Source organism: Pleurodeles waltl, chromosome 5 (assembly GCF_031143425.1).
Source record: "Pleurodeles waltl isolate 20211129_DDA chromosome 5, aPleWal1.hap1.20221129, whole genome shotgun sequence".
NCBI lineage: Eukaryota > Metazoa > Chordata > Amphibia > Caudata > Salamandridae > Pleurodeles > Pleurodeles waltl.
This window is the reverse complement of record NC_090444.1, coordinates 1,145,672,013-1,145,699,463: the sequence shown is the minus strand read 5'-3', so window position 1 is coordinate 1,145,699,463 and position 27,451 is coordinate 1,145,672,013. Positions and strand designations below refer to the sequence as shown.

Here is a 27,451-nt window from a genome sequence, read left to right as displayed (position 1 = left end):
GATGTCCAAGGCGGTAACCAAACCGCCACAAGGTAGGACAAACGTAAACCATTTACCAATTACAGCAAGTGATTTTTGAAAGGCAAGCCCATGAACAAATGAAAGTGATGGGCGTGAGGTGGGCGAGATTAAAAGCCCACAGTACTTACAATAGGTCAAAGCTCTTACTTGCTCCTCCTAAAAATTGGGCTGTGTGGATTAGGATTCTGACCAAATTTACAGTCCTTGGCTTGACCTTGGGCAGACATGCTTTCCTTTTGGTGACCCCTAATAACAGATGACAGAGCGTGTTCTACAGTTGCATTCAATGGACCTGGCTCACTCAGTACTGGAGGAGTTGTGTGTTCACCATCCTGTTAACCTTGATACATGGTGTCATGTGTGTACCAGATCCTTGACCATACTACCTGATAAAGGCCACAGCATAAGCATTCAACAAATGTCTAAAACGTTGATGGTTTTGGTCACCTTCTATGCGTTAAGAGTCTGTTTCTCTAAAAATGAAAGTCCTATAGCCACTTGTAAAAGACGAGCGGAACCAGGGAACTTTTTGGGGATGGAGTTGAATTACACTTGCTAAAACCAGAGCAGAGCCCCGTTGAGGGGGGGTTGGTAGTGCTTAAGATACACAAGTACCATTAATGCAGGTTTAGGAAGGATGAATATGAAAAAGTCATCAATTTCACTTGAGATCCGGTCAACGGGCTCTTCTGAAAACCCTAGTGCATCACGCTGCATTTGGCAGCCAGGATTAATACCACTGTGTAATTTCCTCATGTAGCAGCAGGAGCAATGATTTCCAAAGCCCATAGTCACAAAAGTTACTAGAGAGGCATTCTGTTAAAACGGGAGGCAACATTATCACATTGTGCCTGTGGGGAGTCACACAGTGTGCTCGGATTTGTAACTATTTAGCTTTTTTATGAGAGGTGCTATAAAATGGTATGTACAGTAAACAAAAAGTGCTTCGTTTCAAGAAATAAGTTGGAGCAGTATACTGTGCACAGCAGATAGCACGAGGAAGGCCAAACATGAGCAAGTCTCATTACATGCAAAATGTGCACTGGAATCGATAGTACACACTGTCAAAGTGAATGCTGGTTTGTCATTGATGAACACGCCACCAATGCCAGGCGGGAAAATATCTCAACTATGAAAGCTATGTAACTCGAGTATTCGATGGTAAATAATCAATTCTTCGTGTTCCCCACCACCACGAACAATGGAGCTCTGAATCTACACTCTACTCTTGTACTCATTATGCAGGTGGGGTGTGTGGGTTTTCATGAGTGGTTATTACTGCGGGCGGCTTCTGTCATGTTCTTTTACTCGCCCCTACCACAGAACGCATTCCATTTCAGTCAACAAGGGCAGCTCCTCCTAACGTCTATCCGAGGTTCAAGTTGACGATCGTGTAGGCTCTCCGCTAACAGGTACTCTTTTCCGCTCGACTTGGGCCTTTTAGAGATCATTCTGGGCACCACCTAACCACCGACAGTGTCTGTGTTCAGAAACCACACAAACACGTCATAAGTAGGCCGCGCCGTCCCAACGGTGGTCTGTAGGGCCCCACAGACGCTGTGGCAGGGGAAGGCTGTACAAGCAGACCTTCGGTTTATTTGTTGGCACAGCAACAACAAAACTAGGACTGCTTGCAAGCAAACCGTCGCAGCTCCCGGGCAGAAGAATATGACACGTCTGCAAAAAATGCTCGCAAGTCTCAACAAATTCCAACCTTGTAGGCAAGCCGCAGACTCCGGTGCACAATAATTACAGCAGCCAGTGTATGCAGATCAGCGACAACATTCTTCAACTGGCACAACAGGCACCACCAGTCTGCTGCGTGAAAACGGAAGTGGGGTTTTTGGCGCGTAATCACCTCTGGAGTATTTGGCCTGACGTGTCTGGAAGTGCAGATTTAAATTTAAATATCTCAATCTCTCTCTCGGAAGGTATTGGAGCGCTTTACACGTTACACCACACAAGGGCGCATTTGTATTTTTTAAGGCACTAGACTAGGAGGTTTGTGTTTTTAAGGCACTAGACTAGGAGGTGAAGTGATTTGCATAGAATACATGATGCTGAGCCGGCGCCGACACTCGAACCTGGTTCATCTGGTTCCAAAGTCGGCAGCTTTGACCGTGCCGCCTCTCTGGTGCAGAAGTTGAAGACATAAACAAAAATATGGGAACTATGATGAGTGCAATGGGGATTGGGTCAGCAATTTGGGGCGAAGCAACAATTAGTATGGGAACTGTTAGTGATTTTTTTTTAAAGCTTGAGAACTACGTTTCCAATGGATTCAGTATCTTCACCCAGTGCTCTGGTGGGATTGAGGGCAGCGCGGCGAGAGGCGCATTGAGACCAGGCTCGTTGTGATCAGGGCCTCTGAGATTTCCACTTCGAACACGCTCGCGGGCTGGGCCCACTACAATACCCTAATCATACCAACAAAGGATCCAGCGCAATAAATGTCCCCTTTCGTGTCGCAGTTATTTCCCGCTATTTAAAAACAGCGGGAGAACAAAGAGGGCAGGCCGGCATCAAAAGTGTTAACAAGATCACAGGCTCTCAGATTTTCGAAGACCAGAAAAAAAGCTTTTCGAAAGAACGCCTCACAACGCTGCATACTAGAAAACTCTTTAATATGTGGTTTCCTACTGTCGCAGAACCTTCCATCGGGCATTCAGACAAGGATGGGAAGAAAGGGCTAATTAACACCCAAGACAAATATTATTTTCTCGCAAATTAAGAAAACAGGTGAGGATAATTTCCAAACAAGTAATACAAATGAAATATGTTAGGAACTTTCACACAAACAAGTCTCCAAGTTAAAATCCTCGCGTGTGCTTGGAACAAAAGGCCCCCTCTGCAGGACTCACGAGCCCACTACACCGGGGCTTGGAAAGCAATTGTCTGCAACGCCCATGGCTCTGCGTTACACCTGAAGCCTGGGCAATCAAAAGCAGAGCCCCATCCTCTAATGTATGTATTTAAAGTTTTTTCCAAGTGCTCGTGGGTACTTCACAGTGATTGCGTGAACTTGTCGGAGGACGGCCACGGTCAGGCAGTAGAGAGAATGACATGGCCCGTGAAAGGTTCTACTCGGTGTCAATGGGGCTGCTTCTTCGTATGCTGGATGGCTTTGATGTGACAAACCTGCAAGACGGCGCTGGTAAAACCTCCATCTGGGGAAAAGAGATAGGATTATGCTAGTCCCATCCATCAGGTTACTGCAGGTTGCAAATACAGGTTTTAAGTGTTACGCCGCCTGTTTTGGGTAGGAAAGGACCCTTGGCTATGATGCCAGGTAAATGTGACATGGATGCCATTGTGCAGCATGCCCATCTTTGGGCAATTCTTACTGTTTCTTTGACTTGCTTCTGCTCTGTTCGGATCACTTTAGACGGCATGTAACCCTCTGGGCACACTTGCATCCACTGCTCTTCTGCATGTAAATTTCTGGACTTGAATAATAACCATTTGTAGGGATCTGAGAGAGGGAGCTTCACCTCCTCAGTATCATGGTGGCAGTTGCAGTCTACTGCCCTTAGCATACATGTGTGGGTGGGTGCCATCTATAACACGGTGGGCTGTCTGATCAGTGTGTTATGCTGAACTTCGGAGGTCACAAAATGGGTTACTTGCATGTTGAGGAATCTGGATGATGTTGTACTCTGTGGTACAAGTGAGGCCATTTGCCAAAGAAGAGGGCCAGTCAAGGATGCTGCACACAGCTAGACCGCTCGCAGGATGTATGTGAAGTACACTGGTAAGTTGGGATCAGTTAAAACGAATACAGCTACCAATACCAAAGAGCACATCACTGCAGAACAGCACCGATGCTACGGCAACAGGCACAGGAGCATCACACAGTTCGTCCTGTAAACTAAGCACAACCCTCACCAGGCACAGGGAGAAAGAAGGAGCCCTTAAATCCTGTTCACCTCCTTAATTTGTGTACTTTAACTGATTCTTACAGTTCAAATTGAGACCAACAAAGCATGAAATGTTGGTCGAAAATTCAAAAATCTCCTCAAATGAGGGATCTGAAGCCACAGATCTCTACACCAGCAAACAATAGGCAGTCCAGTCTGTGACGCTCCTCTGGCAGTGGAAGCTCCTTCATTAAAGCTGCATTGGACACAAGCTGCATGAGAACAATGACACGTCAATATAGTTCACTTCACCAGTTGGGGGGATTCCCCATGCCTGGACCTGGTGAAATGGTTAATTCCAAGCTAGGATCTGCAAAGATGTATTTTTCCTTAATGAATCTGCTAGAGGCGCAATATGCTTTACAACGTACAGAAAACAAGGCAGACAGTATGCTGGGTTATCTCAGTGCGATTAGCTGGTTCCATCGCCCGAGAGAGAATTGAAAAGAAAACGTGGGAAGTTTCTCTCCCATTCGGACCTCTTGTCCTGTATTATACATGGTTTGTCCCAGGGGAAAGCGCAATCAAAGGAGACCTATCGATCACAAAATATAAAGGGTTAAAAAAATGTTTTTTTTAAAAGACAAATGCGCTTGCTTCAAGAATCTTCTCTAGGGGACAGGTATCGATGTAAATCGAGGATTGATGTACACACCCATTTTTATGGTTTAGGAAAATGCACATGTTTTTTGCCCACACAAAGAAACATAAAACAGGCAATAAAAAAAAAAAAAAATCTTGGATTTTCTTTATGCAAGGATAAACCTACACAGCATAACAACAAAACCAGTTTATACCGAAACACCTTTCCAGAAGATTCACTACTCATCAGACTCATTGCTCATCACATCGTAGAAATGCAAACACGTGGAATTCAGGAGACTCAGCCCTTCTTAGCACTCCACCTGTCTGGATTGACTAAGCCTCAGTCACCTATGCATCAGTCGCACACGTACTGGACATGAACCCGTGGGTGTGGGAAAAAGAACCATGAGCCAGAGAGGCATAGTTTGGTAACTACTTTCGCCAAAACCTTATGATAGCTAATCAAAAGAAGAACCGGTTTCATATTTAGGACAAGCATTGCTAAATCTGCAGTAAAGAAATAGAATAGCTTAAGCAGACATTAAAAGAGATGCGCACGTGTCCTGAATGGTAAATCAATTTATGCCAGCAATGGACAGAGGGACATGGCTCCGAATAAAAAGGCCAGAACAATGTATCTCTCCAAGATTTCTACCAGAACGTGGCTGTGGACGGTATTAAAAAATACATGTGCAGCAAATGGGAAGTTCCAGGCAGCTTTTTACAATGTAATATCCACATAAACTCTCTTTTCGCAAACAATTTTCCTTTGAACTTGGTATGGTAGACTTGCAGCAGTGTGATAGACCTACTGAGTAAATTCACCTCATAATAGTATTTGAAAATTCATCCCTCCTCGAACATGTAGTAAAAACATTATCACCAAATACACAAAAAGGTATCAAAAAGAAAGATCAGATTTTGGCAATCATGAAGTGGTTCCCCATCTTCAGGTAAGAAAGGACCTACATGACAGTAGAATGAAATCCTTCCAGTATGCACTGCTCCTCGCGGAAAGATTCTGCTTGGCTAGTAATGATGCTATGGCCACACCCGAACCCCCACCTAAACGATAGAAACCAACCAAGCAGAGCATACTAATAGTATAAGCTTCAATATTAAGATGTAGGTTTTATACAGAACACTCAGTGCGGATACTTCTAGCAATGGGAGCTATATTTGCAAACGTTCTAACAGAGTTCAAATAAGTTTATTCTTACTATAAGAAATAGTTGCCTAGAGTGAAGCTGTTGCCTTTACAAGGATAAGGTGCACAGACAGCTTCACAAGGAGGAAAGTGTGCAGGATGTACCTAAATTACGCAAGTTAATCAACATCCCACATCAATAATAAAAGCGCTAGTTCTTGATTTAATCGCTCAGAGTTTCATTGTCCTGTAGTGGAATTTCTTCATCATGAGTGCACCATTCTCTCTGATGACATGGTCTTGGGCGAGGCTTCCGATCACCACCCATGAAGTCCTGTGACAGAAGAGATCTTTCTGGTCCACACCTGTGCGTGACTGCAGCTGTCCATGGCCTACACTCTGGGGCAGGGAGAGGCCCAAAGTCGCTTACTGAGTATCTCTAGGAGCTCAGTTTCACCCTGTGACTCAGAGTTCTGAGACCAAAATTAAAGACTCTTTTTGTACAGGGTTATCACTTTCCCATAAGCTAGGTAGGATCTTCTAAGGCTATACTCGAAGATCAAATCATATTAACCTTTTTTTTCTTTTTCTTTAAAGTACAGCTGTTCTCACAGCCACCCCAGTCCTTGCAACACTCTCCGCCGTATCCTGCACACAATGAGCACAGTTCTTAAGAGGTTGTACATTTGTACTTCTAGCTTTATTCTTCCATTTGAAGGTAATTCACATTTTTTGCAATTCACAATAATTTCAAAGAGCGCTCCTACGAGGCTGCAAAACCACAGCTTTCCTGGAGTACTTACAAGCACGAGTATTTATGCATCAATAAAAGAAGTGGTTGTACATTTAGACAGTTGTAAAGGCTTGAATAAATTTAGTCTCCTGTTAAAACAAACAATCGAAAAACGTTCTTTTGATTTCTAAAAGAGGAAAACTATTTTCAATGTGAAACACACTCCCCCATGCAACCCATTAATGTTGGGGATTTTGCCCTCCTCGATGTAATTTTAGCTGAAGGTTTAGTCTTTATATTGATAGGATTAATTGTCCGACAATATCCAGGGCAGGAATGTGTCTTAGAAATGTTTGTGAATGCCCACAATCTCACATGTTTGAGGGTGTTCATCTACTTTCAAGGATACATCTATGTTGAAACAACCACTCCTTCCCCTTGCAAGATTTGCCTGTAGGCAAAGTTACATTATTCTAGTACAGTGGTTCTTAAGCTTTTGACTTATTTGGGCTCCACTTTCTCACTAGTGGATCCCAGGGACCCCCACTAAATCATTTCCTTAGATCCCTGGAGCCCCACCGAACCCTTTCTGGACGGTCTACGCATTTTCAGTCATTTGAACCACAAAGTACACTAAAAATACAGATACAAGCAGTGATCAAACAAGTACACAAATTATGACATTTTATTTAATTCACAAACATAAAAAGTCTACACATAAATGAACATTTTGGAGCTTTTCTAAATTCAATTGAGGCCACTCATCATCTGTATCTCATCACCCATACTATATCTTGTTTAATGCACTCGCACTGCTACCACGATTCAATCTGAGGATAGTAATTTAATTTTTAGCTTTCAATTTTACATTTTGCTTCTCTATTTATTAATCTGTTAATATAATTTAATTTTCTACGCAGTCATAGCCCCTCCCACGTCCCAGTACCACGTTGGGAACACTGAAAATTTGATGTGCAAACAAATCCATCTAGGAGGGTAAATTTCATGGTATGAATCAAAAACAGGAATTTACGCTTGTAGAAGAGAGTCTGCATGGCTAGGTTTAACTTCGCTGCAGAAATGGTTTCGGCAATTGGGCCAGACATGCCCAGTACTGGTCATAGCTCTCAATGAACAACTTTCATTACACCTTTCACTTAAAGATCTGTTGAGGAATGGAACAGGACAGGCCCTTTCAATCTTTTAAGTTACCTAGTTTGGAAAAATCAAATACAGCAACTTGACAGCAATTGCCTTGGAATAAGCATTGGTCCCTCCAGAGGGGAAAATAACTGAGAAAGAATACACGGATGATTACTGTTTAACGCACTTTCATATAGTCATTATCAATCCCATGAGGGGAGGCCTGAAAATGTCCCTCCTGACAATGTCCAAAAACTGTGGCAGTGTATGTGCTGAACCAGCACAGAAGATGCCTCCCTCCTGGCCCCGGCACGTGCAGTCTCCGTGATTGGCCTCCGTCACTCCAATTTGTGAGTGGTTGACGTTCAGCTCACTGGGCCAACCTCCAGGATGGACAGGTTATAAAATTAACAACACTACTACAAATAAGGTTCAGAAAGAGTGCTCCGAATTCACCGGATCTCTTCCCATGCCATTGTCCTCTCAATTGCAGGGACCTAATGTGCTAAACGACCTCTGCATTTGTGGTCATCATCATCATTCAGACCTCACTTCCTGCAGTAGCACCGCCCTTTCTCAACGCTGCAAATCCCTGGGTGATTCTCAAGGCTTAAGACCAAGATAGTGCGGTTTAACTGCCAGAGGCAGCTGTACAGAACCCTGCTGACGTCAGTGACAGCTTCATCACATTCTCAGATGCTTGCCAGAGCTGCACGGGGGCTGCTAACTTTCCTGATGACCTCTCACAGTTCAAACGCAGCAACCATGCTTACTGCAATAATCCAAGATCACCACACTGCTATAGAAGTATGCTTTTGTCTGGCTTTTAATGCATGGCAGCCATATTGCCGTAACAACTGAAGATACCTAGTGATGGTGACACGAGGCACAGAATTTAGGGGAACAGAAATGCCCTGGGATGGTTGGGTCCACCAAGATGCATTCTACTACTCTTGCGTCAAGGATAAATCAGATAATTCCATTACAGAGCCTGAACCATGTCACAAGAAAATATGATTTAAGGACAGGTGGAAATCTACCTACACAATTCACCAAACTTCCACTAATTCCTGGGAAAAAGTCTCAAAGGAAACACTACAGAACTCCACTCACCAGGTATTGTGTTACAACAGCAGGAATGTTATGCAGCAAAGAATAGTAGCAAACACTGTAGCAGGTATAGCCAGGTTAGTGAACCAGGCTTGTACAATCACACAATCAACCCCCAATTACATAGCACACATCTCGAATGCACCAAAGTATGGTACTAAAAAAAAATTAAATGACCAACAGACTCCAAGCCTTGCCTGTGTGCATTTCAAGCCCCTCCCGGAGCACTTATTGAACCAGAGAATCAATGCTTTCAATAATGTAAGGAATGATGCACCAAGTGCTCGCACAAATAGATGCAGATACAACCAGCACCAATCAAGGGAGAGAGCAGAAGGAAATTTATTAGGCTTTATATGATGTGAACACAAACTGGTCAGGGAGCAAGAGGGGGGCTTTGAAATTGTGAAAAACAAATTTAAGAGTTTTTCACTGTCTGACATAAAACCTAGAAGTGCATGTCCAAATTTTTACACACAACGCACTGTGTCCTATAGGCTGTTTAGGGCCTACCTTGGAAGTGACATATGTATTAAAAAAGGGTTGGCCCGGAAAAAGGTTTATTTTGCCAGGTCGAAATGACAGTTTAAAACAACACACTAGATCTGCAATGGCGGGCCTGAGACATGTTTTTCAAAGGCTAATTAAGTGGATGGCACAATCACTGCTGCACGCTCACTTGTAGAATTTTATTTACCAGCCCTGGGGGCATGGCATACTTCTTTAATAGGGATGTGTAAGTACATTAAATATGCCATTGCTTACCATTGGTTGGCTTCACTGTCACACTCATTTGCATGCTTCTTATTGGTCAGTTGCTGTAGGCGTCTTTCCTCAGTGTATACATACAGATATTTGTCCAGTTTCAATCCTACAGTATATTTCCTTCTCAATTTTGAGGATACACTGAACGCTAGTTTTCTTCAATTTTGGAAACTCACAGTTTTTTACCACACTACAAACGTCCGTACTGAAATATTCTATTTTTGATATAGGACGACTTGGTTTGAAATTCAACAGAAGCATTTTTCGGGCAGCTTTTGTCCTTACCATAGTTTCTGAGCCTTGAAAAAGTCCGATAGGACGAAACACGTGTTGGCTGTTTTCTGTTGTGTCATTTATGGACGTTTATACTTATTGAACACTATTTCCTTTTGCCGTCTACAAAGGAATAAAATATCTCCGGCAACTTGACTTACATGGACTTATTATTGACTTTGGAGTGCCCTGGTCTTGCTTTTCTTCCCCTGCATTTTGTATCTATAGCACGTAACATAGGTGGTTCCGCGTGTTCCACTTGTGTTCTTGTGTACTTCTAAAACCCGTGGTGGTTGGGTTTTCGTACCAGGATGGCACCATTTGCACTAATTAACAGATGATATAAGACTTCCGAGTGTTTTTAGATGTGCAACAAGTAGCATCAACCACCACCCTTCTTTTAAGTAACGTTGACTCTTTCCTCTGTGTGTTTGTCCCTCCCCTAAACCTTGGACACATTACTTGTGCCCTTCCGCTGACAATTCTTTTTTCCATGCATTTAAGTACTCCACCAGAGTGCGTCTTTGTCAGCTGGCTCCCTCATATGCTTCTTCCCTTAGCCCTACCTACTTTCCTAGTCCATGTAGCTTGCCTTCACCCACCCTCCCTTCCTCCATTCCTCGTCGGTGTTGCTTGGCCCCACTTGACCTCTTTCCACTGACTATACTGCATTCCACAACCCAGCCTTCTTCCTTCGTTTGAGCTGCTTGCTCTAAGCTACCCTCCCTCCTTCCGTTGTCCGTGATGCTGCTTGCCTACTCCCCCCACACCCCCAGTGCCATAACATACTACTGGCTGCATCATGGTGCTTTTTCCTCCACTCCCTCTGATGTCCATGTTGACCCCTCATTTGCTCTTCGTGTTACTCCTATCTGGCACTCCCCCACTTTTATCAATGCTGCACGGCTGCCGCACTGCTGTACAACATGACTAAAAATCACCGACAAAGCCAATAGCTCTTGTTTCGTGGGCGAGACCTATTGACTGCCATTTTTGTTTATTTTCCTTTTACCTTTCTTTGTGTCTACCAATGACTGCTGCAGAATTTGCCAAATGTAAAGATAGATATTTATTCTTCTGTTTGCAGTCTTTGCTATGGGCTAAGGACAAGGGCCCTTTTACATGATGCAGCAGGCATGAATGCACTGACTAAAATAATTGATCATCTCTGGATGCCTTATACATACTGCTTATGTAGATACCTTACTGGTTCAAAATTTGCACCTTCTGATATACAAGTACATTCCATAGAGCTGCACCTTAATGAACCAAACAGTGTAAGGAGGAATGTGCAACATGAAATCACGCCTTGTGCTTGCCTATGTTGAGGCGCAGGAAGCAAGTGACAGCCCAGATCTAGGGAAGTGTATGCAGGTGTTTTATAAGCAGAGTGAGTAAAGGAACCTATGTAACCTTAAGTCTGGCAAGCTTACATCTTATCAAGGTCTTTCAGTTTTTACAAAACAAGGTGCCCAATAGCCAAATGGGCAAATCTAAGCACTTAAATGCAAAGGGACTACAGGTTTCAAGCAGCCAGCTCTTGGTGGCGATTTTGGCTTGGGTCTCATATGAAGTAGACAAGGCCTCTTTTGTTAGGTTGCTCCTCATCTGCACCACCTCAGTAACTACTAGCACAATGAACAAACTAGATACTAGAACCATGTCAACACACATGTCCAACGAGTGGAGGCATAGGCCAACAAATTAGGTCTTTAAAAAGTGAACTGGATTTCTAACCTTGACTGGTGCCATTAACAAAGGGGATACACATTAACTGCACAGGATGGGACAGATGGGTCTGAATAGAAGGACACGGAAGCCCTGTACCAGTCTGGCATTTCTTTCATCTTTTATGAAGCAGTTTCCGGTCCAACCTTCAGGGGATGGAAATGAGCCTGATGCAGGACCAATATTGGTGATACCTCCTTATGTCCCTGTTGTAATTTTCAACATCTGTCAAGATGCACAATACTCACACATGATAATGCACAAGATGGCTCAATGCACTAAAAAGTGAGCTTACATTAAAAAGTGATACCTTTAAGCACAACAGCATTTTTTTTTTTTTTATGAGAGCTAGAGGTAAGGTTTCCAAGCATTCGGATGACCTCAGAGTTTTTGGTACAAGAAAATAGTGGAACCACCAGCAATTTAGGCTGAAAACCTCGTGTAACAAGATGTATGAAAAATTATTCAGTCCTACATATTTATGGAACAAACATGGCCAAAGCTTGATCATAAACATTCAGGAATGTTTGTAATCAAAATGGATATCTAGAAGAGAATTTCATCCCCCCTCCTCACTACTGTTTGCTTTATTTTAAAAATTTGTTGTTGCAGTGTTTGGATACCCTGCCATCTGATCTAGTTTCCGGAGATTGGAGGCCACCTCGTGGCAGAGAGACTGAAAAAGGGGCATCATGGGGTGCAATAGCCGCACCATCCAGTTGCCCACTGTAATGCAGGCACAGTGGACAGGAAAATACATGCTTGCAGCTAGTTCCTGACTGGGTACAGAGCTGCCCCCCCAGCTCATACTTTCCATATTGGACGATAGCTTCACATTCACTTGTAAATTCCCTGTATGTTGGTGAAACCACAGTGTTGCCATCCGAGCTTCCCTGGTGCTACCAACATGCCGGTAGTCTACTCTCCTACGACTGTATATACATGCAGACTCTCATTCACAACAACACAGGGCCATATGTACAGAGGCCCCACAAGGAAGCTGCAGCATCACCATGGTCCACTAGGATGAGCCTCTATTTCACTCACATAAAACCCCATGTTAGGTCTACTGAGACAGTTGGACAAGTTACTCCTCATATTCACTAAATGGTAGAGCCAGTGTACAGATCCATCGTCACGAGTGAGTAAACCCTCCCAAGGTCACCTAGCCTTATGTTTACATATAGAAATGTTTTGTTCTAAAGGTACCAATGTTTATACTTCTATCAGAGTGGTGCAAGTCTCCCGTGCATTATCATCTAAGGTCACAAAGTACTTTGGAGTAGAGCCAACTGTTAATTTTCCAAGAAACGATGTTAATCTCAGACCCCTGCAGCCTAAAAAATGTCCAATTCAAAAAACACCTTGCACTAGCCACTGAACTATTTGCAAAAAACGCACCTTCCTTGCCTTTGCCAAAGGTGTTGAAATTAGATGCTACTACTCCAGTAGGAGCTTATTAAAACATAATTCTTTAATGGTAGTTCTGTCCATACCTGGCTAGTACAGAAAAAGCTTTTTGACAATGAAGATGGGTGGTCTTTCTTCTCTTGGTTATGAGATCCTCCTACACAGAGTCCATTGCATTCCATTCCCAAAGCGCACATTAAGGTGATGAATGCTTTTCTTGCTCCTGGTTGACAACTACATCAGAGTCCACTATGAGATGTCTACAAACTTAAACAAGGGAACTGTTAATGCATGTGCAGGGATTGTCCTTTCAATGTCTTCCCTAGTCTTTGACATGTAGGTGGAGCACGTACTTGACAACCTAGGTTTACAAAGAAAAACTTCTCTTTACCAAATACACACAAGCAACAACAGAGCAGTCACCCAGATACACAGTTGACTTTCAGTCACCTCCAGATTGTCAGCACGTAACACTAATTCTGTACCATTGTTGTCCTTCTACTCATGTTAAATAGCACTGCCCCGTAAATATCCACAACCTGGTCATACAATTAATAGTATAAGTCTGACACAGAGACAAAGAAAGACATTACAAATTTGGTTTGGATGCAAAGATGGCACCAACAGAGCCTTCATTTGAAAAAGTAACCAGGAGAAAAATAGTTGTAGAATGGCCCTTGCCTGAGTGCACTTCTTAAAACCGGATATCATTATGGTGACTGTGCACCTTACCAATATATTGGTACTTCTGAAACCAAGAGACTTGCCTACAGGTATTTTTCTTCCTGTCACCTTCATGTACCATTGACATGATTGGAAATTTACCCGGCTCCACTTTTCCCTCAAGCTTCCTTCTCTAGGAAGCCAGCCTTTAATCTTACCTACATGTAGGCTTGACAATGTGGTCATTTACATTTGAACATCTACCTTTTGGGGGTCAAACCTGGGTGCCGACATCACTTCAGTTGGTACAACTGGGTTGGTGGTGGGTTGGGAGTCCACTGGTAATGCATCTGCTGATCATGTTCGCAAAAACAACCATACAGAGTTGTGGGTGGGTCAAAGGCTGGTGGGTGACATTCTCAGAGGCAGCCACAAGCTTGGCCGAGGTAAATACTTCCCAGGTGATGCAGCACAGGCCCTTGAGAAAAATACAATTTTTTTTAAAAACACTGGCACACTCATTAAAAGAGTCAGGGTCAACTGCATAACGAGGGTGTTTGTGGAGGGGCGTCTAGGGGTTGGCCACCCATTTGTGTAGGTCCACCATCACTCCACCCTAATTCTCCCAAGGCTTAATGCCTTCTCCTGGATAGAAATGTTACACTTTTTTACGAATAGACAGTAGCAATAGGCCATCACATCTGGTCAAGAAACACTTCTGAACCCAGTAAAGGAGCTGTACCTCCAACAGCCACTATGGACAGGCCACAAAAAAATCTGGGTGGGGCCAGTTAGGTTGACCAAGAGCTGCATATTGGCTGTATGGTGAGATCGGTCTTAAGTATCTGATGTCACTGAGTGCTGGGTTGAGTTTTTAGGACTAGAGGAAAGAGGGATAATACACCGTTTTATGTTCAATCCAGGTGATGTGGTACAAGTGGGCCCTGCAGTGATGCAACATTATACACCTTCATGATTTGGAGTGTGTTACCTGTACAGCACCCCTTAGACAAATATGCTGCATTGGATGCCAGGAAACAAAAGCTACAGTAGAACAAAGTTAAGCGGTGCATAGAACTGAGAAATTCATAAGAGGAGAGGAACACTGACATCTAAAACTAAAGTACAAACAATAACGGTCCAGTGAGAGAACAGTGTCAACAATATCAAACTATGATTCACAACCACTAGAACAGCTGCATTCCCCACTTTGTAGCAATAAAGTTTATCAGTTACAGCTAAACATGAGCACATATAATCACAGAACCATTTCTCAATAGTAGGCGTAAATTATGAATTAATGTGGCTACATTATATCAAACTGATTTAATTTTGTGAGCTAAATTTGAAATGCAGGGCATCCTGCAATGAGTGATTTACTTTCAGGGTTTATATGTGCAGAGTAAGAAAGCAATTTAAAAAAAAAAAGTGGCTCTGACTAAAGAGGTGATTGAGGAATCAATGCTCCTCTATAATAATAAATACTGTACCATACTATCGGACAAATATTGGTAAATCCAATGGGTCTGGCATTGGCAGGTGCATTTTTTTTATTTATTATTTACCTTTTGTTAACAACCGCAAAAACATAACATTTTTAAAAACAAAAAAGTGATCCAGCAGCCCAGGTACACCAGCCCAGACACAGAAGTGCACTTTTTTCAGGTACCTGTGCAAATGTGATCAGACTAAAAGCCATCTGACATAATGCAAGACAGCCAGTGGATGACGTGGGCTCACAAATTGCCTGTTATGTATCTGGTACTGAGTGGAAAATGCCAATGAGATTATTGTATTATTTCTCATTTAACAGGCACTGACAACACCTGTTTTGAGAGCAAATTACTAATATTTCATTTTCTGATTTAGGATTTGAAACAATACTCAAAAGGCCTTTGTCTTGAAGCAATGACTGAGCTCCAAAAAAGGGAGCTAAAGAGAAACAGCACTAGCAAGACATCACACATTAAAATGAGGCTTAGCGAAAATTTGAAATACTCAGAGGGAAGTAGATTATTCGTGAACAGAATGGATAACTATACGCAGAATATTAGAGAAACCGTCATTTAACCAAATATTAACTGATATAACATCAAACATGTCCTAACGAGAATAGTCAGATTTTCTTCGGGCAAGGCTGCAGCCTTCAAAAATGCATATGGCTGAGCAGGAAGGAAATGCTCATACATATTCACTTTTTTACAACAAAGTATTATCTGTATTCAGATAGCTTCTCAACTTACAATCACAGTAGACTTGATTGTATGAGACAATATGGGGTTTGGTTGTCAAACCAGAAATCAAACCGGCTCCCGAGTACTGCCTTACCAGCAATTTGTGAAGACCGTGGCTCCAAACAGAACTATGAGACGTAGTCCCAATAGTAGTACAAAAAAACTATGAGCCTCCATCACTTTGTAAAAGGGAGAGCCATCTGATTATATCTTCTGTACAAATTAAACGATTAAAAACCAAGAGATCACAAGGTTAATTTGAGTTAAAAAATAAATTAGCAACCAGAAGCGTTTCACTTTGAATTAAGAGACGATGCTTTGGTCTGCATTCTTCATCTTATTTAGAGGGAGCTTTGTGTCAATTATTTAAAAAAAAAGTCATTTTAATTAAATGAGAGCTGTTAAATCTCTTTTGTAGAGCTAACAGCCTGGTACCAGAAGATACACTTTTTCATTCTCAATTTAGCGCACGGCATACCCAACCTCAGAAAAACTCCACATACCAAAGTTACAAGAATTATTTTTTTCCTTTCAAGTGGTCCATGTATCATGGTTGCAATCCAATGCGTGATGGGAATCAGTGCCTTGAATATCGGTCCACATCAATATGCAACCAATGGAATACCCCAAAAACGTCAGAAACACAGACAGGATAAACAGAATGAAGTCTCAGTCACAACTCTATGGACAATTTAAAAGGGCATTAAGTAAACTGCAGACAAGGGTCGCAAAGAAACAAATGGGATCTTAAGGCACTGGCCTTTCTCATCAGTCACTTCAACTACCTGACTGAACATTATGGAAGAATGTAGACAGTGCGACAATCCACTTGCTCCCTAGCTCCCATCTTTAGACATATCACAGTCCCCTCTTTACACATTTACATGCATTTCTTCTCAGCTACCCGCACCTATTTTGCACATCCCTTACTAGCTACTGTTCGACTTTCCTCCCTTTTCTATTATCTTATTTTGCTTGACTTAGTTACTCCTCTCACCTGTTCACTGCCTCTCCTTCTCTTTTCCACCACCATTGTGCAGCACCTTCTCTTCCACCACTTGCCTTTGGTTCCTTGTCTTTATCCCCTTAAAAAGAACCATTCAGTCTTCTTCCACTTCACCCTCTCTAACCATCTTCCTCTGTTCCAATTTCCTCTTCTTGCTATATCAGTATACCTATCTATTTTATTCAATTACTTAATTCCCTTTATCGTGTCATTACAACGCAAGGGTCACAATCCTCAAACAGGTAAGGGCATACGTGGACCTCTTTCGGTCAATGGCTTCAAAAAGTACATGACAAAAGTTTTGCATCTTGTAGATGTAGTCACTACGTTAACACACTTATATTCCAATTACTACTGCATTAGATCATAGCAAAATGTAAACGCAATGGACTAAATCCTTTGCAAGCCTCTAACTGAACTTTAGAACACAAAGATGAATTTGCTAATGTGAATGCTTTGAATCTGGAGAGGGACATGTGCAAACCCAGATGGATTTTAATAGCATTCTACTAACATACCAGATTTTTGCAGGATCCTATTTTGGGGTTAGAAGAGGTTTTGCATAGCGTGTCAATGTGAGAAAAAATATGTAAAATGTTTTGAATACTGTTTCCCGCCTAATAACCACAAGAAATCTCTCCTACTACAAACCTCAAGACACGAGCAGGTGTCTTTTATGGTGATAAAAGTTAAGGAACACAGCCATACATCCCAACTGTAGAAGTATTTCTTCATAGGAAAAAGTATTTTTCTCAAGCAGAAAATGTTCCTATGCAAAGCATTTACTAAATGACTGCAATAATAGAATACAACATTTATAAAATTAAATTAAATACAAATGGTTTAAAGATTATACAGAATAAGTTTGCGTACAATGCGGGGTTATGTGAAATGGAGAACAAATGAAAAGTTTTTTTATAAAACTACCAACAGAAAGGTTTTGAAGAAGTACAAATCGATATTTTTTTTTGCCCTGAATGTTTCAGGCGGCTGCAACCCATCAATGCGCTTTATTCATGTGTGCACTAGCCTTGACTCCAATATAAACGTTTCCATTGGCTCAAAGGAAACACAGTATCTAACAAGCTGTCCAATATACTAACACTCAAAAAGACCCATCCAACCAATGGCAAGCACAACACTTCGAGAGTGTCTCCTAAAATAAGCAAAACAAGTACTGGCATGAAACCTGCACATTCAAATTGTGGACAAAAACCCCTCAGATAATTTCAGAAAGACACAAATGCATCAGTGGGTTGTAATTTAGCACCATGAACATTTCCTGAGAGAGAAATTCAACGGTATTTGTTTGTATTTTTATCAACCCAAAGTAAAAGGTAAATCTCCAATGAACATCCTACAGATTTCACTCCAGAATGAGGAGTGCAAGCAGTAGCAGCAGTGATGCGCAGACTCCTTGGAGGGGAACAATTTTTTAACATTAAAGATTCTGACCAAACATTCGAATAAAAGATCATATGCAGGCAATGACGTGATACTTGGCTGTGATGACCAAATAAATGCAATTTTGAAATAAGCGCATTACACTGTAGTGTTTGATTCCCATTTTTATTCCATCTTCTCAACAAATTACCATTACTATTTCATCATAGTAAGCCCTTCCTGTTCCATTCTGTGCTACTACAACTCGGAATTCAAATCACTTCACTAAATTCCTCAAAAAAAGATGAGTGTTGGAAGGAATCCCGGCAAAGCTTTCAGGGTGTGAATTTCTTAGCCTGCTTAGGTCAAGAGGAAACCAACAATCTTTGACCTTCTCCACAGATACTCCAATGGTTAGCACAAAACATCAAGGAGCGCTTCAGGCCATTGTTCAGAAATGTTTTTACTGAGCATAGACAATCAATGTAAGGAACAGTGATAACTCCTACTTCCTCTACAAAGAAAGTCTAAATTGTGTAGATTACATCCTTCACTGTGAGCATGTGACTTAAAAGTGGAACCGGCAATAGCTTTACAATGGTTCTTATCCGAAGGGTGCCGCTGGGTAGCAAACACGTGTTAAATATGGACAGCAACACTTTCTGAACTATGAAAGAAAAGACGTATGCTCAATGCATTAGTATCACATGGCTCAATAGGATGCTGCAGAGGTAACGGGACACGTCCCGTCAGTATAGAGTAATGGTGATTATACACCGTGAAAACACCATGGATCACAGCGCCTTTCAATAGCCACTTAACAGAGACCTGCCTCAGTGTCAAACATAAAGCCCATAGATTGCCAAAACGTCTTTCCCATTAGAATATTAGGTGCAATGTAAACATCTTAAATGCTGAGAAGTATTTTCTGCTGGGGTGCCCAAAATAACTCTTACTGGGTCAAGAAAAGACTAAAACTTTAAGGATGAAAAGGGCTTTAGGTCTTTTGTTTAAAGAAGGAGCTCACAAACAGGTGTACAGCACAAGAAAGTTATCAGTGACCGCAGGAAAACAGTGGTTGATCTCGACCAGTGCCTGTCTGCCCAAGTATACTGATCATATAAGCGGTAAATATTATTCAATTTGAGATAGCTCTGATCGATTGTCGCAGCTAGTTTCACTGCATGGTGCAACTAGCAGAAAAACTACATATACTGCAAAAAGTCAAGTTGATGAATATGTCTGCCTTGGGGCCAGCAGATCCCTCTGAACACAGTACCTTTGCCATTTGATACTGAGCAAGCTGTGGCTTGCCTTTCAGTCTTCACATAAGCAGAGAAAAGGGTAGAAACCAATCAAATATTGCTTTTAATTAAAGTTTGAGCATGTACTACATAGTAGATACCCCTGTGCTCAGAAATGGGCCCTTGGAAGAAGAGCGGGGTTTAATTATCACCCTTGTTCTAAACAATGTTCCTCAACATGGCTGAGAGGCACGTCACATATGTTGACAGCCATTTGCAATCTCAAGGCATTGCTTTACAAAATTTGACGTTGGCTTTAAGGAGAGAGAGGCCTGTGGACTTGTATGATCAGCTGTGGACTGCTGACAGCAAAGCAAGTGGACAGAAATCACGGTTAGTCACACAATGAGTTAGAAATTGATTCCTTAATGGTTCACCATTTCTAAACGACGCCAAGTCAATAGAGAACACGACTGTGACTTCCCCCAGCATGACAGTAACGCCCCTGTATTACTTTGAAGCAAACCTCAAAACCAACCAATGTTGTTGCGCAGAGTGGAAGCACTTAAGAGGACCTTGACCAAGAAGGTGAAAGGGGCAAAGGAAAGACGTGAAGCCATTACACAATCTCATTCCCATCACAGACTCTCAACTAACACTAGCCATTTTAGAGCAGCGTTTTTCAGTCACCAAACTATCCACCGCCTCCACTATTTGTTATCTGACATACAAGCCAACTACTCTCTTGGCAGGAGAGGCAGACGTCCCTATCAGCAAGGAGAAATTAAGTCAGGCATATTGAATTTGCATGTTTATTGTTAGGGGGTGATGTCAAACTACTGGGATATTTTCTCAGGCAAAATCGAAAAGCTTGGTCACTTCTGCTTACATCAATGTTAACTGCAATATTATGTTTGGAATATAGTTAGGTAAAAGCGAGTGACTACTTATTGGGGTTAAAAGAGCAACGCACGTGGCTTCTAAGTGTTGCTTTACTGAATCCCCACAATGCCACAGGGTTGTATAGTTTAATCATAAAAGACTAGCTCTCCGATAGCCTCGCCGTTCGTCTGTTGAGCATGTTTGACACCCACAAGGGGCCACCAAAAAATCGTGGTTTGATATATCTGCTGCATAAGCTTTTGCTGAACAACCCGATATGAAACATTTGACTTGACTAAGTCCTTCAAAGACAAATATTTGCAAGAAATATTAACAACAGTTTTGCATTCCACTCATTTTCCAGATGATGAACATTTTTATAAACATATCTATCAGGATCTGATGCTTTAATTCTTTAGGAGATTTTGTTATTTTATATAGATTTCGATATAAACGATGATGTACCATCTTATGTTCGCTTCAGGCGTTACCTCGAAAAGCAATCCTTGGAGTAACTTACAGTCACAAATGGCAGTCTTAAAGACAGGCAAGTCGCGAGAGTTACCCTCCTTTGGAGGAAGGTGTTGTCTTTATCAAGTCTCGCAACAGAACATGTTTTCCTGTATTTAAGCCTAAACCGGAGTGGTGTCACCTTTTAGTCACAGCACATAAATGCGAGGAACCCTAAAACAATTAAACAAACTCCATGAAGTCTTGCAGAAAAGTTACACTCTTCTAAGAGCAAGGCTCTATGACACAATGCAGTCCTAGCAGTAACCAAGCAGACAGGTGGGCTTTATAAAAAGAAGTGGCATTCTTTGACATAGCAATGTTGGGAAACCACTTAAGGTATATAACTACAGTAGTGGAAGAGAAGGTTCCTACAGATTCCCCGAGTGTCACTCAAGACAACGTGCAAATATAAATGTCACATTTTTCATATACTGGGCAATATCAGAGTTAACATGATTCTTTGGCACTCAAACCAAGGCAGGGTGTGATCAAATGATTGATGGAGGATCAGAAAATGTTGGTACGTTGAGAATCAAGAGTTACAACTCAGGACAAATAGGCCAAAAAATTCTAATCACGCCTTCTCGCAAGTCAGACTGGCTCAACGCAACAAACCATCATCAACCTCACTTAGGCCAAACAGACTAACAACCTACCCAGAACTACAGTATGGGCAAATGGGCTCTCAGCCAGTAATCCATCTACAATACCATTAAGTCATACAGTCCATCACCCTAGCCACACCACCACTCCAGTTTGAACAGCTCAGAGTAAACAACCGAGCCACCTGTGATTCTGGGCAAATCACTTAATCTCCCTGTACCCAGGGACAGCGCCATGAGACCCTCACGGATGGTACATCGCTCTATATAAATCAACATTTCAATTCATTTGACCTGAGTCAGGTGGATTTTTAACCAGGCGACAGCATGATTCTGAGTCAGAAAGGTCAACAGCCAACAACCTGGCCACATCACCATTCAGGCCAGGCGGCCCTACAAAAAGCTCCACAAAAGGTCAGATAGCACAAAAACCTATCCACAAGATCACTCAGGCAGACAAGCCCACATCCAAATGTGGAAACAATGCTTCTCTGGTCATACATGCTACATGGACAACAACAGACAACTTAAATGAGGCACAACCAGCAACCTAACCACAACATCTCACTTACCAGGTTGCCCAGGACACACAATAAAACATTGTTTCTTTAAGAGACGCGCATGAAGTCGTCGCTTATCCATGAATATTTGAGAGAACGGGAAATGCGGTGTCCAAAGCATCTGTCTTTAGAACACAACTGACTTAGAAGTGGAAGTCCATTTCCACAGCACAGTCTCCAACTACAAGAAAATGCAAGAGGATGACCTTAGCATAATACGCTGATGTGCAACTGCTAAAATATGAATAGTTTTAACAACACAACTGTTCAGACAAACTTATCCACCTTTCTTTTAAGGTGCTGATATTTTCAAAGCACCTTGGTTAGATGTAAAACCATGAGACAGGAAAATGCAATAATCCATGTACAAATCACTCACAAACCTTCAGCATTTGTCAAAAGGAAGACAGCAGCACTCATTCAAATATAGGATTGAGGTAGGAAACTATAACCATAAAAGCACACAACTGTAATTATGGCAGCATTTCTGTATAATTAAAATAAGCATAAACAGCTATCTAACTTACAGAACTGCAGTAGAGTTGTGCTCGCTTTTCTGAAAACAAGTTGGTGCAAAGCTTCATCTAAATCATTGGTAGATCTGTATTGAAACACTAATGTTGTCATAAGATTTCTATAATTGTCATTGCTTTGACATAATGACCAAATTAAGGGCTATATGAACAGAACTAAAAAAGCTGGAGCCATTTCACCACACACATCCCACGAGTACGGAAAAACAGATCTGGCGGGCTGTTTCTCCTGCATGGCTCCTAAAGCGTGGACGGCCTGCCTCTGCATACAAGAGCCTCCTCCTCACTTCTTGAATTCCACAAGAAGCTGAATACCTGGGTTTTTGAGTAGTCCCACTAAGCTCTTGGACTGGCTAGACACACACCTGCTCAGTGCCAGGATCTCCTCCGGGTTGATAGAGCGCTCTCCAAACCTGCGTAACATAACATTTCCGAATAATAATATGTGCGGCACTCCACTCACAGGAATAGTACATTACCTTAAGTTCAAAACGTAGTCTTGAAAAGAACATACACTTTTAATTCAAGTTTACATTATCCAATCACAACAAACATGAATTAAAAATCTACATAAATTAGAAAACCCTCCGTAGTAATACAATTATAACCAAATTAAATTATCCAATCTAGTACAGCCAAACATCAAAGATCTGTGGAAAATTGAGAACCATCCGTGGTAATAAAGTTACAGCCAACACGTGTTTCGTCAAGGGAAATTCTTATAAAATCCCGAGCGACTTCTTCAGGGCTGAAAAAATGTGTAAACATATTAATGAAGTTAGGAACCAAAATGCTCAAACCAATAATTACATAATATATTCGATAGAGCCCCAATTAAAGACACCAATGTAAAGGAATCATATACAGAAACCTTTTGTGATGATTCTGGTGAATATTAATTAAACCGAAAAGTCAAAGAAACAAGAGGTGAAAGACCCCAGACAAAAATATTTTGAAGTGCTCCCCCCCAAAAAAAACATTTCCGAATAGTACGCAACATCTGAACTGAATCCTGAATTATTATCAAAAGTGCAAATGATTTAAGCTACCCGACGCCTCGTCAGGGGTTGTAAGCGCTATATTAAATACAACGACAAAAGGTGACAATAAGAAATCTTCATGAAATGGGGCTCCCAAAGCCTCCAATGATGTTCTCAACTAGGTTTGAATGTATTCCACACAAAATGGGCATTCTAAGTTTAGAAGGCAGCCCTTTTCTGCCAACAATTCTAACATGGGAAGGGGGTGGAAGAGAAAATAAACGTTTAAGTGGCAATTTAGAAAAACATTTAGGTTCGTGGTGAAAACGTTAACTGGAGACAAATGCAAACTCCTAACATGAGGAGTCGTCTTAAGACACCCTGTGATGAATGGCAGCATGTACTCATGTGCTAAGAGAGCATACAATACTCCCTGAAGATACCGAAGTGGGCTTTCAGCGAGGGCTAAATGTGTAGAATGTGCCATGCATCACATTCTGGAAGTTTCGGCATTTTCCACATTCACCTAATGATGACAGTTCTCCCTTGGGTAACGTCCGCTAAGATCTATGCATTATGCACGTGCCCTATTTAGAGGCCATTAGGGCAATCTGCTATAGTTTCCGCCCAGGGCCTTTAATTTCTTTTTTTTAAAATTACTCTAGTAAAGTTGTGCACAACTCGTTGTACTCTAAATAAAGTCACCAGCTGCCGTTGCCTTTTTAAAAAAAAAAAAAAAAAAAAAAAAAAAAAAACGTCGAGCCAAATGAAAAACAAATGTTAGCCTAGACATGTTAGTCAAGCATGTTCAAACGCAGTTCTTTCCTTGGAAAAAAAAAACACACCTGCCAAAAACACAGTGATACAAAAAAAAGTTCGCAGACAGATCTGCAAGCCACAAAATAGATACTATGTTTAAGATAAGACAATTTAACCATGCTCTCCCTCCCTGGGTTTCCTGTATGTTGCCTGGCGTGGGGTCCAGACGTGCTGCTTTGGCACCACAGTGTAAGATCGCCTGCGCCCGGAAGTGTCACTTGTGTTACATTAAACAGTAACACGTTCAACGGCCCGGGGGTGAAACACGGTCCAATTGATCTGGATGCGCTGTTCGAGTTAAAACAATTAATGTACCTAACGAACACACGCGTTTTACACCCGGGGGCAGTTTGCTCCATTATCTGGTAATTTAAATAAAATTAAAAACACAAGCGTTGTTAATACGAGCAGGTTTCAGTGCAGCACTGAAAACAAAGCATGGACTTTGCAACACTAGTGGGCTCGACGCATGCATGGCGCTTTGCACATTCTACAAATACACTGCTCTATAACAACAAAAAAGTCTGCGCCTGTACTTTATCGTACTACTCCCGCTTACACCTAGTATTAGGAAAATAAGGAAACAATATAATTTCTTAAACAGGCACTTGAAAGGCACTTGAATAACGAGCCCTTTGGACAGCATTATGAATTTAAAACGTGTCTCGGCTTCATTATTTATTGATTGAACAGTATGTAGCAAACAGCATGGCTGCTGTGTGTACTCCCAGGGCGAGTAGTTCCCGTGTGCAGTAAACTACCCCTCCGCCGCCCGCCCCCCAATATGTGATCCCCTCTACCATAAAATAAATTCTGTGAGTCTGTCAGGCCATGTGAGAGGCGCCTTCTGATCCTTCGGATGCACGTGCTTCATTTCCGTGACTAGACTTATTCTATTAAATTGCTACATGTTGAATAACTTGTTCTCAAATAACAGAAATTGTTTTACTGGGGTTTGGATCTACCTCATAGATCTCTCTGAAAGTGGTATGACGGAGCAACTGAACAACGGCGGCGAATGCCCGCTGAATCGTTATACAGAGGAACTGTCAATCTCTCTCCGAGTAGAACATCTGATGGGCTCAAGACTGAACGAGGGAAAACTTTGCAGGGTTCGCCCTGTTAATTATGACCTTACTGCCTCGGCTCAGATACAACAAAAGTCTGCATCAGACGTCCAAGCACATTGGGGTTGGGGGGTTATGGGCAGAGATGGTGGATAGTAACTAATGTGTAACTTGTCACCTGCAGCACGGAGCACAGCGCACGTGTAAATTGTCTATGACGACGTGGTTTCTACTTCCCCCAAACATGCCAAAAAATCCGGATAAAGAAACATCACACTAAAAGCATGTGAAGTAAATACATATCATGGAACGAACTCAACAAAAACCTGCTTCTTCTTCGTCAATATGTTAATTTCAGAGAGGGATTCCGTGCATCTTTCTGTTGCATCGAAGACAGGTCGGAATACTGGATACTGGCCGCTCACAACCCTTCTCTATCAGTTTTCCTCAGTTCCCTGTCTCGGGCACTTTTTTGCTGACTTTGGAAACATAACAATAAACAGCCTGTGCAAGGCTAAAGCGCCGTCCTCGCTAGAGCAACAACCCACCCTGCCTCACAACATAGCGCCTGCCCCAAGACATTAACCAGAACAGGTCCGGGCATCACACCCACCGCTGCCAGCACCCACTTCCATCAGGCACTTGATGCATGCACTTACACGAGCACCTTGGACACTGTATCTGCCCCCAGCGAGGCGTGCTTTGCCACTGCACCAACACTTCAGGCGCCCTCAACACCTCTGGCGCGACAAGTGCACCCAGAACATGGTACTCACCGCCTTCAGTGCCACGAACACGGTGCCCCCGGGGAGCGCTTTGCAGTACTTCGCGCTCTAACCGCACTTTGCTCCAGCGACACACGTACTGCACCCCCCCCCCTCCCCCGCGCCCCCTACCAGGGAACTTGGATGGACTCACCTAAGGTGTCAGCCAGCAGGCAGTGCAGAGGCAGCACGCCCAGGACCAGAAGCAGGCAGGGGCCCCGTCCGCCTTCCGCGCTTCCCCGTGGCAGCATGTTCCTCAAGCGCAGGCTCCTTCCTCCTCCCAGGCTCCAGCAGTGTTTAACTTTCCGCCGGCCCTTGTTTCTGTGCCTGTCAGCCTTCCTCCCGTGCCCGCTGCTCCCTCCTTCCAGGGGACTGACGGCGGACCCTGGTGGCAGCGCCGGAGCAGGCCAGTCCCGCTTTGGACCCGGGTGCAGCGGGAGTTCAGCTCTGGGTTCCCCGTTTGCTGTCACCCGGGAGCAGCGCAGACTTCCAGCGTCTCCCGAGGCTCCTCCTTTCGCACTGTGGGCGGGAAACACAAGCAAGGGGGCGGTCCTGAGCGGATACTGCACGACTCTGAGCACAGGACTGAGAATGAGAATAAAGGAGCCCCTGCGTACCTCGCCGCCACCTGGATCCTCCACGAGTTCACCCACTTCACTCATTAGGACTGATTCATACTCCCTGGAAAGGCAGTCTCTCCCACCCATGATCTGGACGTGTGAACCAAAACCACACTCGTTTTAGACAAGAATATGGCAAGGATGTCTCACTCTCTCTGTGTTCCGGTGCTGCTACATCAATAGTTGCTACGCTCCTGAGAGAAATTAGAAATTTGTACTGTTTCTTTGTAAATGATCGCATTTGTATGCATAACTTCAACATGTTTTATAAATTACACCTTTCTATGTTTTAATCTACATTGCGGTGACCACCAAAATAATAAACAGCTTGCACCTCCCAACACTTGTGTTTGATCACAAGTCTCATACTGTTCTGTGTTTTCCACCATCATCTGCCAGGCACCTACTGGAAAGGTGCCAAAACAGCAGATACCCCTTAGTGTTTGTAGAACATGTTCCCTTAGAGCTGAAGGCTGCACTTCTAAAAATGCATAATACCTGGTTCCATCACTTTTACAGAGAATCTTAAGAAACTATCCACTTTTGTGTCCTGCTGGACACATTCCAGTGTTTCCGCCAGCCACTCTGCTGAGGGCTGGCTTCTACACTTACCCCACACCCATCTATCACAGTCGTCACCAGTCAGGTGACTGAAAATAAAACAAGCATTTGCAATGCAATGGGTCTCGCGTTTTCTCGTGTTAGAGCTGATAGCGTTGTAAACTCCTAACCCGACTTTTTTACTGGTA

At 42.6% G+C, this 27,451-nt stretch overlaps 1 protein-coding gene across 1 annotated transcript in view; it reads right to left on the bottom strand.

Moving 5' to 3' along the window:
• DCBLD1 (discoidin, CUB and LCCL domain containing 1) overlaps positions 1-26,775 on the bottom strand; it is a 205,572-nt gene extending 178,797 nt beyond the window's left edge. Inside the window, exon 1 of the mRNA XM_069235368.1 lies at positions 26,237-26,775. Within this exon, the coding sequence (XP_069091469.1) occupies positions 26,237-26,744 (508 nt within the window). The 5' untranslated portion in view covers positions 26,745-26,775. The remainder of the gene's footprint in view (positions 1-26,236) is intronic.
• Positions 26,776-27,451: the final 676 nt, after the last annotated feature.